The following is a 13,406-nucleotide window of genomic DNA, read 5'->3' on the forward strand; positions in this document are numbered from 1 at the left end:
AATTTCTTTGAGCTGTCCTATCAAATTAGCATGTTTATTGTCTGTCTGCTTGCAGTGCACTGAATGTTTGTGACTCTCCAAATTCATAGGTTGAATGCCGGTGACAAGTATACCTGGCATAAACACCCAACTGACTCTTGGTAGACAGACAACTCACCTAGAGGGAGCAGAAGCCCTTATTTTTTCAGACCACGAGTTCACAAACTATGCTTTTTGGATTCGTTGTGGTATATCCTGTGGTTCATGCTGTGGCTTTTTTGCATTTTTCTTTATTTTTATTTTTTGGGGGGCTGCACCCATGGCATATGGAAGTTCCCAGGTCAGGGGGTCGAACCAGAGCTACAGCTCTTGTCCTACACCACAGCCATAGCCACAGGGGATCCAAGCTGCGTCTGTGACCTAAACCACAGCTCACAGCAACGCCGGATCTGTGACCCACTGAGTGAGGCCAGGGATCGAACCCGCATCCTCATGGATACTAGTGGGATTTGTTTCCACTGCGCCACAGTGGGAACTCCCATTTTTCTTTATTTTTATTTTGGATGTTCCTGCAGCATGCAAAAGTTTCCAGGTCAGGGATCCAACCCGCACCTCCACAAGGACCCAAGCTGCTGCAGTCGGATTCTTAACCCACTGTGCACAGTGGGAACCCTTGCATTTTTAAGTGATTGAAAAAAATCAAAAGACTATTTTGTGACGTGAAAATTACAGGAAATTCAATTTTTCATGTTCACAAATAAAGTTTTGTTGGAGCGCAGTCACATCCATTCATGTTTTGAGTAGTATCATGGCTGCATTTGTGTTATAATAACCAAGTTGAACAGTTGCAACGGAGACTAAAATATTTACTATCTGGTCCTTTGTCAAAAGACTCTGCTGATATCTGTTTTAGGGAGAAGCTTGTGCCTTGGGTATATACCAGGCCGCAGGAATCTGGTCACTGCGTTTTATAGCAAGACCTGCAACTTTGCTTTTTTTTTTTTTTTTTTTTTTTTTTAAGGGTCACACCTGTGGCGTGTGGAAGTTCCCAGGCTGGGGGTTGAATCGGAGCTCCAGCTGCCAGCACCAGACACCACAGCCACAGCCACATCAGATCTGAGCCGAATCTGCCACCTACAACACATGTCATGGCAACGCCAGATCCTTAACGCACTCAGTGAGGCCAGGGATCGAACCTGCAACCTCTTGGTTCCTAGTTGGATTTGTTTCTTCTGCACCACAATGGGAACTCCCTCTTTCTTTTTGACATTACTGCCTCCTAAACCTACTCTCTGCATATAACCAAACTATGGTTCTAGAGCCAAACTAGAGCTGACCCCACTGATCCCACTCGCTCGCCATGGTCCCACTCGGCCTCCATGGTGCTTAGCTCAGGATGGAGGGTCACGGGAAATAGAAAGCATGTCTGCTGCTTCCTTACCATTTGTCCCAGGAGATGACAAAGCGTCCTGGACCGAGGCTAATATCCCTTTGGAGGGAAATGGCCATTTTTTAATGGTGTCAACGGGTGACTCTGCATTCTCTGGTTCCTTCTGTGCGAAGAGCCAGAGCGTTTTTTTTTTTTTTTTTTTAAATAATTTTTTTTTATTTTCCCACTGTACAGCAAGGGGGTCAGGTTATCCTTACATGTATACATTACAATTACATTTTTCCCCCACCCTTTCTTCTGTTGCAACATGAGTATCTAGACAAAGTTCTCAATGCTATTCAGCAGGATCTCCTTGTAAATCTATTCTAAGTTGTGTCTGATAACAGAGCGTTTTTAAGGAAGAGGACATTCATACTCGTGACAAAATGAACAAGCTGGCATTTCTCTAAGCACTATCACAGTAGCAAATATTTTCCTGGACTGTGACCAGTCATCAAGCTAGCACAGAGAGGTTCAAATGGAAATGAGCCTTAACAATCAGAGAACCGACCGATCCAGCCCCTGCCTACCATAGACCTCCATTGATTTTCTTCCCCATTATCTTCTCCAGGGGATTTTTTCAGCTAGATGAAAGGCTGTTGTTATCGTATGGACATAAGGAGATTGTTCTTGGGTGAAACATGTGGGACGTTTGCAGCTGTGAGGAAGGTGTGTGTGGGTGTGTGCGCGCTTGCAACACCATCAGCTCTTGGCAGGATCATAGGCATAGGCTCCTAAGGAGACTCCTGCTTCTGATTTTACCTGCCCGCCTCTCCCCACAACTTTTGTCTGTTCTTGACACAGCAGCCAAAATGCTCCTTTAAAAATGTAAGTCACCGAGTTCCCATCGTGGCTCAGCAGTTAATGAACCTGACTAGTATCCATGAGGATGCGGGTTTGATCCTTGGCCTCGCTCAGTGGGTTAAGAATCTCGTGTTGCCGTGAGCTGTGGTGTAGGTCGCAGATTCGGCTTGGATCTGGTGTTGTTGTGGCTGTTGCGCAGGCGGGTAGCTGCAGCTCCGATTAGACCCCCTAGCCTGGGAACTTCCGTATGCCGTGGGCAAGGCCCTAAAAGGCAGAAAAAAAAAAGTCAGTCACTCCCCTAATTGCCCAACATATAATAAGACCCTCCCCGCAGCACTTTGTATCCCTCTTACCCTGATTTTGTTGCTACAGCACTTATCACAATCAGACCTACTACGTGCTTCCTCGTGGATTCATTTATTTTCTACTTCCTGCCACAAGGGTCAGGATTTTGCTTCTTGGTTCACATCTCTGTCCCTGGTGCTTCAAATAGTGCCTGGCACTTAGTAGGAGCCTCGTAAGTGCTTGTCGAGTGAGGATTGAATCATTCTTGCTGCATGGCCACCTGCTGTGTATAGACCCTTGGGCACATGACCTTCTGCCTGAGGGTGGGAGGCAGTGAACCAGCGCTGCCAGGGGGATGGTCTCTCGGAGGAGCCTTGTGTGGGGGAGGTGGGGGAGGGTGGGGTACAGAATTAAGCTTCTGGAGATGAGTGGGCTGGGCTACCCCCTCCAGATGAGTAGCCCTTGATGCCACACGGCAAGGGCTATGGTCAGCTGGGGTCCACATCCATGGCCTGGTTGCCCCTGGGGTCGACTTGCTTAGGTGCTCTGAGGAGGGGATCAAGGGAACCCCACTGATTCGGTCCCCCCAACCCTTTGAGCACAAGTTGGAGGCAGGAACTGGTCCCTTACGTAGAATGACAGCTCTTTTGAGGCGTCTCTCCTCGCAGCTGTCAGCCCTGCACCCTCCAGTCATGTCTCATAGCTACTGAGTCATGGTTCGGAACAGCGGTGGGTGTGTGGGCGGGGAGTGACTGAGCCCATCGATCCATCCAGAGCTGAGACATCCTCCCCGCTAATCAACAAGTTAATACACTCTTCAGTGAGGAGATGGTGATGAATGAACCAATGAGCCGACCCAGTAATTGGGGAGTGGAATGGAAGGGCAGGGCATGATGGACAGGGAGCATGTGTGAGGATGCGGGAGGCTGGTTCCTGGCCCACCCTGAGGGACCCCCTCTAGTCCCATTTACTTTCTTTTTCTTCCTTTTTTTTTTGTTTTGTGTGTGTCTTTTTGCTATTTCTTTGGGCCGCACCTGTGGCATATGGAGGTTCCCAGGCTAGGGGTCGAATCGGAGCTGCCGCCACTGGCCTACGCCAGAGCCACAGCAACTCGGGATCCGAGCCGCGTCTGCAACCTCCACCACAGCTCATGGCAACGCCAGATCGTTAACCCACTGAGCAAGGGCAGGGACCGAACCCGCAACCCCATGGTTCCTAGTCAGATTCGTTAACCACTGCGCCACGACGGGAACTCCCCATTTACTTTCTAAAGGTGAAGGGGGAAGGGGCTTCCTGAGAGGTGCTGAATCTGGACCTCCCCCCAGGCCTTCTAACTTCACTCTATTTCCTCTCCTCCCCCTCCTCAAGGTGTGCAGGGTTCCAAGGATGCCAAGTTCCCTGTGGGCGTCTCACCACTCCTGTCATCTCTCTCTGTCCGCGACCAGCATGCCCTGTCTCCACCCCAGCTGGTGCTGCAGTGTGAGCAATCAGCCTCACTAGGAGTTGCTGTTATGGCTTAGTGGGTTAAGAACCAACATAGCATCCATGAAGATGTGGGTTAAGAACCAACATAGCATCCATGAAGATGTGGGTTCAATCCCTGGCCTCGCTCAGAGGGTGAAGGATCCATCACTGCTGTGAGATGTGGCGTAGGTCACAGACACGGCTTGGATCTGGCGTTGCTGTGGCTGTGGCTGGCAGCTGTAGCTGTGATTGGACCCTTAGTCTGGGAACTCCCATATGCTGGTGCGGCCCTAAAGGAAAAAAAAAATCTGGAGGAGTTCCTGTCGTGGCGCAGTGGTTAACAAATCCGACTAGGAACCATGGGGTTGCGGGTTCGATCCCTGGCCTTGCTCAGTGGGTTAAGGATCTGGCGTTGCAGTGGGCTGTGGTGTAGGTTGCAGATGTGGCTTGGATTGCGCGTTGCTGTGGCTGTGGTGTAGACCAGTGGCTGTGGCTCTGATTGGACCACTAGCCTGGGAACCTCCATGTGCCGCAGGAGCGGCCCAAGAAATGGCGAAAAAGACAAAAAAAGAAAAAAAAAATCGGCCCCATCCTTAGAAGTCCCTGCCCCCTTTAGCTTTCAGGCTCCTTGTCCAGTCCTTGACCCCAGGGGAGGAGAGCCGCCCTGTCCGTCCCTAGGGCGAGTGCCTCGATTTTGTTTTCCCAGGGCCTCTGGAGGAGTGGAGTTCTTTTTTTTTAGGACCACATTGCAGAATATGCAGTTTCCCAGACTAGGGGTAGAATGGGAGCTGTAGCCGCAGCCACAGCAATGCCAGAACGGAGCCGCATCTGCGACCTACACCACAGCTCATGGCAACACCGGATCCTGAGTGGTGCCAGGGATCGAACCTGAATTCTCATGGATACTGGTTGGGTTTGTTGCCGCTGAGCCATGAAGGGAACTCCAGGAGTGGAGTTTTTTTTTATTTCTGTTGTTTCCTCTCCAAACGGGACCCAGGCTTGTCCCCCGAGGTTCTCTGTCCCTGTGTCCTGGGCGCTCCTCAGACCAGGCTCTGCAAAGACAGTGGTGTGTTCCTCCCTCAGGCTGGGGCTCCCCAGTGAAACGGCTGCTCCTCTCCCCTCAGACTGCGGGTCCCCAAGGATATGGCCTGGGCTTGCTGGGGAACAGGGTGGTGCCTCGCCCCTCAGATGAGAGCCCCCTGGGGAGAATGGATTTTCTCTGCCCCCCGAGGATGGGGTCCATGTCGCTCGTCCTGAGGTCTGTCTTCTACCTCCATGCTCAGCACGCCGATCCGGCCTTTCTTGGGACACATGGGGCCCAAAGGACCCAACTGGCTGATAAGCAGCCATTTCCGGAGAGTGCGGGTGATTGAACCCATAAAAAGGTGATTGAGGGAGCCCTGGACTCTCCACCTCCAGAGACGGCTCTAAAAATAACACCCACAGCCATCTGTCCTGGAGGGTGGAGGGGCTGGCCCAGAGCAAGGGGCCAGGACCAGGCGGCCCCCCCTGCTCTCATGGGCTGATGGGATGCCTGGAAGCCCAGAAGGAGCCAGCCTGGCCAGGGAAAGGGAGCAGGGAAGGGCTTTATGGGGAGCCTCCCTGAGAGCCTTCTCTCTTTCTGCTGGGGCAGGAGGGTCCCCAGACTTAGCCTCCCTCCTCCTGTTCCCATGCCTGACTCCTCAGCCCCACCGTTATCCTCATAGGAAGGCTTTCTGCCCCTCATAATTGAGTGGGTCTCTTCCTGGGCCCTGCCTCAGCCCTTTTCTCTCGGAATCCTAGGCGACCTTGGCTGTTCCCTGACCTCTCAGAGCTTCAGATGCCTTATCTGTGAAATGGGGAGAAACTCAGCTCATTGTGTGGCTGTGCCTGAAATCATGTCCTGCCCGGTACACAGCAGGTGCTCAAGAAACAGAAGTCCTTTCTGTTTCCGTCCAAGGTCCTGGGGCAGGGTCTTCGCCCCAGAGTCCAGCGGAGATTCCAGTGGGCTGGGATGGTGGCGTGTGCTTGGGCAGCCCTGACGTCACCCAATCCCAGAAGACACCAGTGCTCCCGAAGGACACCTGGATGGGGAGGGGGGCACGATGCCCTGCAAGGGGTCTCTATGAATCTGCATGTGTCAGCCTGGGTGGGCGGGTGGGCAACGCAGCTGTTTCTCAGGAAGGGATGGGCTCTTGCCTCCTCCTGCCTCCCCAACTCTTTAACAGAGCAGGAACCTTGTGGGGGTGTCCAGAGAGGGCTCTCCTCCTCAGAAACAGCTCCCACCCCTGCTTCCGGTAGAAAGAGGTTTCCCCGACAGGCCCGGTCACTCCTCGGCCCTTCTCCAAAGCATTAGCGAGCAGAGGCTGAAAAGGTTGGCTTTCAGAAAGAGGGGTCACAGGTCCCACAGGCTGGGCCAGATGTATCTGGCCTCCCACCCAAGGACAGGCTGGGGAAGATGGAATTTCAACCCTGGTCCCACGGGTCATGCCTGAAATCTGCATTCATATGCTTCGCTGCCTCAGGAGGCTAGACCTGCTGTTGGGGGGTTGTGGGGGTAAAGACGGGGCTCAGGCTAGGCACCCTATCCAGAAGTAACCTGAGTCTGAGCCTATGGGCTCTCCCACACCAGTTCCTTTGAGGTGGAGACACCCCGCACTGTCTGGGTGTAAGCTCAGAGATCGGTGTAGGGTGGAGGGAGGAAGGAGGAAGGCCCTCCCCCCTCCAGCTCCCCCTCCCTCTCCAGGCCGGGATATAAGCCCTGCAGGGAAAGCGCTGAGCTGAGGAGGAGGCTGCAGCAGTCCAGCCCTTGGGACTCCTCTCGCCTTCCATTTCCTGATCTTCTCTCTGCTTCTGGAGCTGTCGCTGTGAGTAGCCGGGGACACAGGAATGTTCTGGTGCCAGTATTCCAGGCTATTCTGTGGGGGAAACTGAGGCTGGCGTGGTGGAAGCTAGGACCGGAAGCTGGATAGGAAGGGGGTCAGCAGAAGTGGGAAGGAGAGAGGTCCAGGAGCCCCCTGGGAGCCCCCAGGGTCAGCACAGCTATCTATCCTGGTCAACACAAGCAGAGGGAGCGAAAGCCGGCAGGGCTTATACCCCTCTAACAGATGACGAAACTGAGACCAGAGACAGCGAAAGTGCCCTGAGAACACACAGCGATCGCGTGGCTGAGCCTTAATCGGGTACCAGCCCCAGACAGGCCGCTGGAGCTTGGGCCTGACAGCAGCCTCAGCTTCCTGCCTCGGGGGGTCGAGGCTTCGTATGACTCCAGCGCCCCTTCTCCAGATGGTGACAGTGCGCAGGCCCTGGCCCGCCATGGCCACTGTGCTGCTGGGCCTGCTCATCTGCCTGGGGACACTGGTCGACGCCTACCCCGCCAAACCCGAGGCTCCCGGCGAAGACGCCTCGCCGGAGGAGCTGAGCCGCTACTACGCCTCCCTGCGCCACTACCTCAACCTGGTCACTCGGCAGAGGTGAGCGCGTGCGCGGGGCGGGCGGAGCTCGGGCGGCCTGAGGGGGCGCGGCCAGGCACGACCCCGCCCACTTATGGCCCCGCCCCCAGGTATGGGAAACGTGACAGCCCAGATGCTCTTCTCTCCAAACTGCTCTTCCCTGAAGGCGAGGACCGCCCCGTCAAGTCTTGGTAAAAGCGCCCCGCCACACGCGCTGTCCGCTGGAGTGTGGCCTGGTCCTACTGCCACCCTGGCGCCGCCACTTAGTACATCCCCCCATCTCGATTCCCCAGATCCAACGCCGGGATCCGTGCAATTCCTTTCCTTTCCCTCCTACAGGCCAGAAGGCGCCTACCTATGGTGACCACCCCCCAGACTCCTGGGAGATATGCTAATACACCGATCTCATTTGCATGTTTGCTCCCGATCCCAGAACCAGGATTCCTCTCCCTGCCTGCTGCATCTGAGAAGGGTTTGGGGTGGGGTCCTCATTCCATTTCTCGGTGCCCTCGCTCCCTGGGTTGGAGGGCGTTGTGCTGTCCTTCCTCGGTCCCTAAATAAAGAGCAAATTTCACTCAAATGGAAAGTGTGCGTTTCTACTTTCTTTCCCTTCTCCTTCCTGGAGGTGGCATTCAGATGGGAGGAGGTGGCATCCAGATGGGAGGAGGTGAGAGAGCTGGAAGAATAGAAGCTGGCACCTGAGACAAAGAGGAGCCCAAGACAGGGTTGGGGTGAAGTGGGGACTCCCTCTGTTCTAAGTTAAGAGAGAGGCATGGACTTGGCACCAACACCCCAGGTAACCCTGCACAGATATATTACCAAACCCCAGGGCTGGAGTGGCTGGGGATGGAATGGGACCCAAGATGGGGTTGTGGAGGGAGAGTCATTTGGAGGGAGGTGGGTGTGTGCTGAGGGAAGGGGTCATTTCTGACACCCCATTCGCTGGGCAGGAGGAGCAATGGGAGTGTGGAGGCTGCTCTTTCTCTGAGCAGCCGCCCTTGCCTTTCTAAATTCATACTCTGTAGATAAGTCACTATGTCTTCCTAGCGACATGGCCATGGGGACACCCACCTTTAGGTGGCTCTGGGAGAAGACCCTCAAGCTGGCTCTGCCGTAGCTGCAAGAGCTGCCCCTGCTCAGACACAACCTGCCCTGGAGGACACAAGTCTTTTACACTTACGCTGCCCTCCAGCTTCCCTCAAGGGAGGGCCAGAAGGATGAGGTGGAAGCAGATCCAGGACCTGGCTAAGTCACAAGCTGTGTGGACTCTAAGGCTCTAAGCCTTTGCCCAGGCCACCTCCCTTGCTTGCAGATCTCTTTCCTTCTCTGGAGAACAGTTTTAGAGTAGTGGCCACCTCCTCCCGGAAGCCCTTCCTGATTGCTTGGTGTGTGTGTGTGTGTGTGTGTGTGTGTGTGTGTGTGTGTGTGTTGTGAAACTAGTTCATTTGTCTGGTTCCCTTTCCCTGCAGTATGGCCATTATCTAAGACCCACTTCCCATCACATTTCCCCTGTCTTCTCTCCTCTCCTCTAATCCCCACCCATCCATCCACCTGCCACGAGAGGCGAGGTGGGAGCATACAATGGTTGTCACAAGCTTTGGTTCCTTTTGGGATTGGAGGAGTGGGAAGGTGTGAATCTCTGATGGTGTCTGTGGTCCCCCGTCTGTTGGTCTTCCTAGGAGACCTGTGGTCAGTTTGAAGCTAATAGAAGAGACCCATGGTATGAATTACACGCCCATAGCAATTTCTGCCAAGCTTGACATGTCTAGTTCACCATCAGTACCATGGGTTGGCCTCATGTCCACGGGGAGAAAGAAGTGCTGAGAGGTGCTTAATCCACTGCTGATCAGACTCAATCAGTGGTGGAGCCGGAGGACGCAACCTTAGGATGTAACGTTAATGACAACAAGAGCAATAGCTACACTTTTTTTTCCCCTAAAGCATTTATTTATGTGCCAAGCATTGAGCTATTTGTTTTGCATACATTATATTGCTAGGGTATTGAGCTGGCTTTTAAAATAGGGGCAGAATTAAAAACGGTTTAAACAAGATAGATATTTTTCTCTCTTACATAAAACGTGAGTGGCATCCGGGGAGTTGGCAGCTCCGCTCCATGGGGGCGTCCAAAAGCCCCCCACGCCGTGACTTTCCCATGGCCTCAGCTACCTGGTCGAAGAGAGCCCACCATCACCGCCAGCCTGTACCAGCCCCTGGGAAGGGAGGGAAGGGCAAGGGTGAGCTTGCTGGTTACTATGCCAAGTAACAAATTATCCTAAAACTTAGTGGCTTAAAATAAGTGTTGTATTTCACCCATCATTTTGTGGGTCAGGACTGGGAAGGGCTTGATGAGGCAGTTGGCACTTGGAGGCTCTTGGCAGTGACAGTCAGAGGTTAGCTGGGGTTGACACTCACAGCAGTTGCTGGCTGTTGGCTGGGAGCTCAGCCAGGGCTCCCAGCACCTACACGTGGCCTCTCCAGCATGGTGTCCTGGGGCAGCTGGACTTACAGGGTAGCTGGCTCCCCCTAGAGCAAACCCTCCAAGAGAACCAGGAGGAGGCTGCCTTGCTGCATTCGTCTGCTAGGGCTGCGGTGAGAAAGAACCACAAGCTGGTGGTTTACCAACAGTTTTGGAGGCTACAAGTCTGAGGTCAAGGTGCTGGCAGGGTTGGTTCCTTCGAGGCTGATGACGGAAGGACCTGTTCCAGGCTTCTCTCCTTGGCTTGTGGCTGGGTGTCTTCACCCTGTGTCTCTTCACATCGTCTCCCCTCTATGCGTGTCTGCTTCTAAGTCTAAATTTCCCCCTTTTCCTAACGGCAGTAGTCATATTGAATTAGGGGTCCGCCCTGCTCCGGCATGACCCCATCTTAATTAATTACATTTCCAAGTAAGGTCACTTTAGGAGGTACCAGGGGTTAGGATTTCAACACGTGAATTGAGGGGGTATAATTTAACTCATAACAATTGCCTTTTATGATCTGGTCTCAGCCGTCACATAGCATCTTTCACCATAAGCTACTGGTCTGAGCAGCCACAGGGCCACCCGCATTCAAAAAGAGGGGAGATAGACCCCACTGTAGAACTACATGTGGAATAGGAGGTATTTTATTTTTCTTTTTTTCCCTTCCTTCCTTATTTCCTTTTTTCATTTTTGGCTACACCTTGGCATATGGAGTTCCTGGGCCAGGGATCAGATCCAAGCCGCAGTCACCACACAAGCCACAGCTGCGGCAACTCGGGATCCCACCCATCAGGCCTGGCTGGGAATCAAACCTGCGTCCCAGCACTCCCAAGATGCCACTGCTCCTGTTGCACCGAAGTGGGAACTCCTCTTTTTTTTTTTCTTTATTAAAGTATAATTGAGAGTTCCCGTTGTGAAGCAGCAGAAACTAATCCAACTAGGAGGCAGGTTCGATCCCTAGCCTCACTCAGTGGGTTAAGGATCCTGTGTTGCCGTGAGCTGTGGTGTAGGTTGCAGACGCAGCTCGGATCTGATATTGCTGTGGCTCTGGCGTAGGCTGGCAGGTGTAGCTCAGATTCAACCCCTAACCTGGGAACTTGCATATGCCGTGGGTTTGGTTCTAAAAAATATAACTAAATAAATAAAGTATAATAGATTTACAACGTTGTGCCAGTCTCTGCTATAGAGCAAAGTAACCCAGTCATACATACATACAAGTATATATATACACCATATATTCTTTTTTTTTTTTTTTTTTTTTTTTGTCTTTTTGCCTTTTCTTGAGCCACTCCTGCGGCATATGGAGGTTCCTAGGCTAGGGGTCTAATTGGAGCTGTAGCTGCCGGGCTACACCAGAGCCACAGCAATGCAGGATCTGAGCCGCGTCTGCAACCTACACCACAGCTCATGGCAATGCTGGAACCTAAACCCACTGAGCAAGGCCAGGGATGGAACCTGCAACCTCATGGTTCCTAGTCAGATTCACTAACCACTGAGCCACGATGGGAACTCCCTATATATTCTTTATATATATGTATATATATATATATTCTTTTAAAATATTTTAAATATTTTTTATATTCTTTTAAAAATATTTTTATTTTCCATCATGGCCTATCCCAGGAGATTGGATATCGTTTCCTGTGCTATACAGCAGGACCTTATTGTTTATCCATTCTAAATGTCATAGTTTGCATCTATTAACCCCAAACTCTCAGTCCATCCCACTCCCTCCCCTCCCCCTTGGCAACAAAAATCTTATGTCTATGAGTGTGTTTCTGTTTTGCAGATAGGTTCAATTGTATATTTATAGTTATTTTATTTTATTATGTCTTTTTAGGGCCGCACCCATGGCATATGGAATTTCCCAGGCTAGGGGTGGAATCGGAGTTCGTAGATCCAAGCTGCGTCTGCAACCTACACCAGAGTTCACGGCAACGCTGGATCCTTTACCCATTGAGTGAGGCCGGGGACCGAACGTGTGTCCTCGTGGTACTAGTCAGGTTCGTTATTGCTGGAGCACAACAGGAACTCCTCTCTATAGATTTTAATGAATACGTTTATGTTTATTTGTAAGATTAACCTTGGTTTTTTTTGTTTGTTTTTTGGCTGCACCCCGTGGCACGGGGCAGTTCCTGAGCCAGGGATCAAACCTGCACCACAGCACTGCAGCTGCAGATCTTTAACCCACTGCACCACAGCGGGATGCCCATTTGTGATATATTTTATATTATTATTATTATTACTTTTAAGGCCACATTTGTGGCATATGGAAGTTCCTGGGCTCTGAGTTGAATCTGCGCTGTAGCTGCAGGCCTACACCACAGCCACAGCAACTCAGGATCCGAGCTGTGGCTGCAACTTACACCACAGTTCTTGGCAATGCCGGATCCCTGACCCACTGAGTGGGGCCAGGGATTGAACCTTTGTCCTCATGAATACTAGTTGGGTTCATTGTCACTGAGTCACAACGGGAACTCCTATTTTATTATTTAATGAATTATTTTGTATTATTAAAGTATATTTGATTTACAATGTTGTGCCAATTTTTGCTGTGCAGCAAAATGACCCTATCGCATATATATATTATATTATCTTATATTATCTTCCATCATGGTCTATTCCAAGAGACTGGATGTAGTTCCCTGTGCTCTAGAGTAGGACCTCGCTTATCCATTCTAAATATAATAGTTTGCATTGACTGACCCCCCCAAATCCCAGTCCATCCCACTCCCTCCCCCCACCTCCTTGGCAACCATAATTCCTTCTCTCTGTCTGTGAGTCTGTTTCTGTTTTGTAGATAGGTTCATTTGTGCCGTATTTTAGATTTCACATGTAAGTGATATCATATGGCATTTTTCTTTCTCTGACTTACTTCCCTTATTATGAGAATCCCTAGTTGCATCTATCTTATGGCAAACGGCATTATTTTGTTTTTTTCATGGCTGAGTAGTATGCCATTTGTATATATGTCCCACATCTTCTTTATCCAGTGCTCTGCTGAAGGACATTTCAGTTGTTGAAGCCAATGTCTTGGCTATTGTGAAGAGTGCTGCTATGAACACTGGCACACTTGTTGTCTTTTTGAATTATAGTTTTGTCCAGACATACACCCAGGACTGGGACTGCTGGATCACACAGTAGTTCTATTTTTAATTTTCTGAGGATGCTCCATACTGTGTTCCTTAGCGGTTTACCAATTTATATTCCCACCTACAGTGTAGGAGGGTTCCCTTTTTCCACACCCTCTCTAGTGGATAGGGGTATTTTCAAGGTCATCTTTACTGCCATTTGCCACAGGAGGGCACGTCCCCTCCTAAGGACAGAATGGCATGGAGTGCCAGTTGTGGCTCAGCAGTACCGAACCCGACTAGTACCCATGAGGATGCAGGTTGGATCCTTGGCCTCTCTCAGTGGCTAAGGATTTGGTGGTGCCACAATCTGCAGTGTAGGTCACAGATGCGTCTGGGATCCAGTATTGCTGTGGCTGTGGCATAGGCCTCAGCTGAAGCTCCAATGTGACTCCTGGCCCAAGAACTTCCACACGCCATGGGTG

At 51.5% G+C, this 13,406-nt stretch overlaps 1 protein-coding gene across 1 annotated transcript; it reads left to right on the forward strand.

Moving 5' to 3' along the window:
- Nucleotides 1-6,742: 6,742 nt before the first annotated feature.
- Nucleotides 6,743-7,827, forward strand: PYY (peptide YY). Its single transcript, NM_001256528.1, is given in 4 exon segments — nt 6,743-6,807; nt 7,226-7,413; nt 7,503-7,583; nt 7,732-7,827. Coding segments are annotated over 3 exon segments (294 nt in total). The 5' UTR covers nt 6,743-6,807; the 3' UTR covers nt 7,757-7,827.
- Nucleotides 7,828-13,406: the final 5,579 nt, after the last annotated feature.

The sequence above is a fragment of the Sus scrofa genome, chromosome 12 (genome assembly GCF_054392235.1).
Source record: "Sus scrofa isolate SSC_HxYL_T2T_F1_AM1 chromosome 12, Sscrofa_HxYL_maternal_Yorkshire_Landrace_v2.0, whole genome shotgun sequence".
Lineage (NCBI taxonomy): Eukaryota > Metazoa > Chordata > Mammalia > Artiodactyla > Suidae > Sus > Sus scrofa.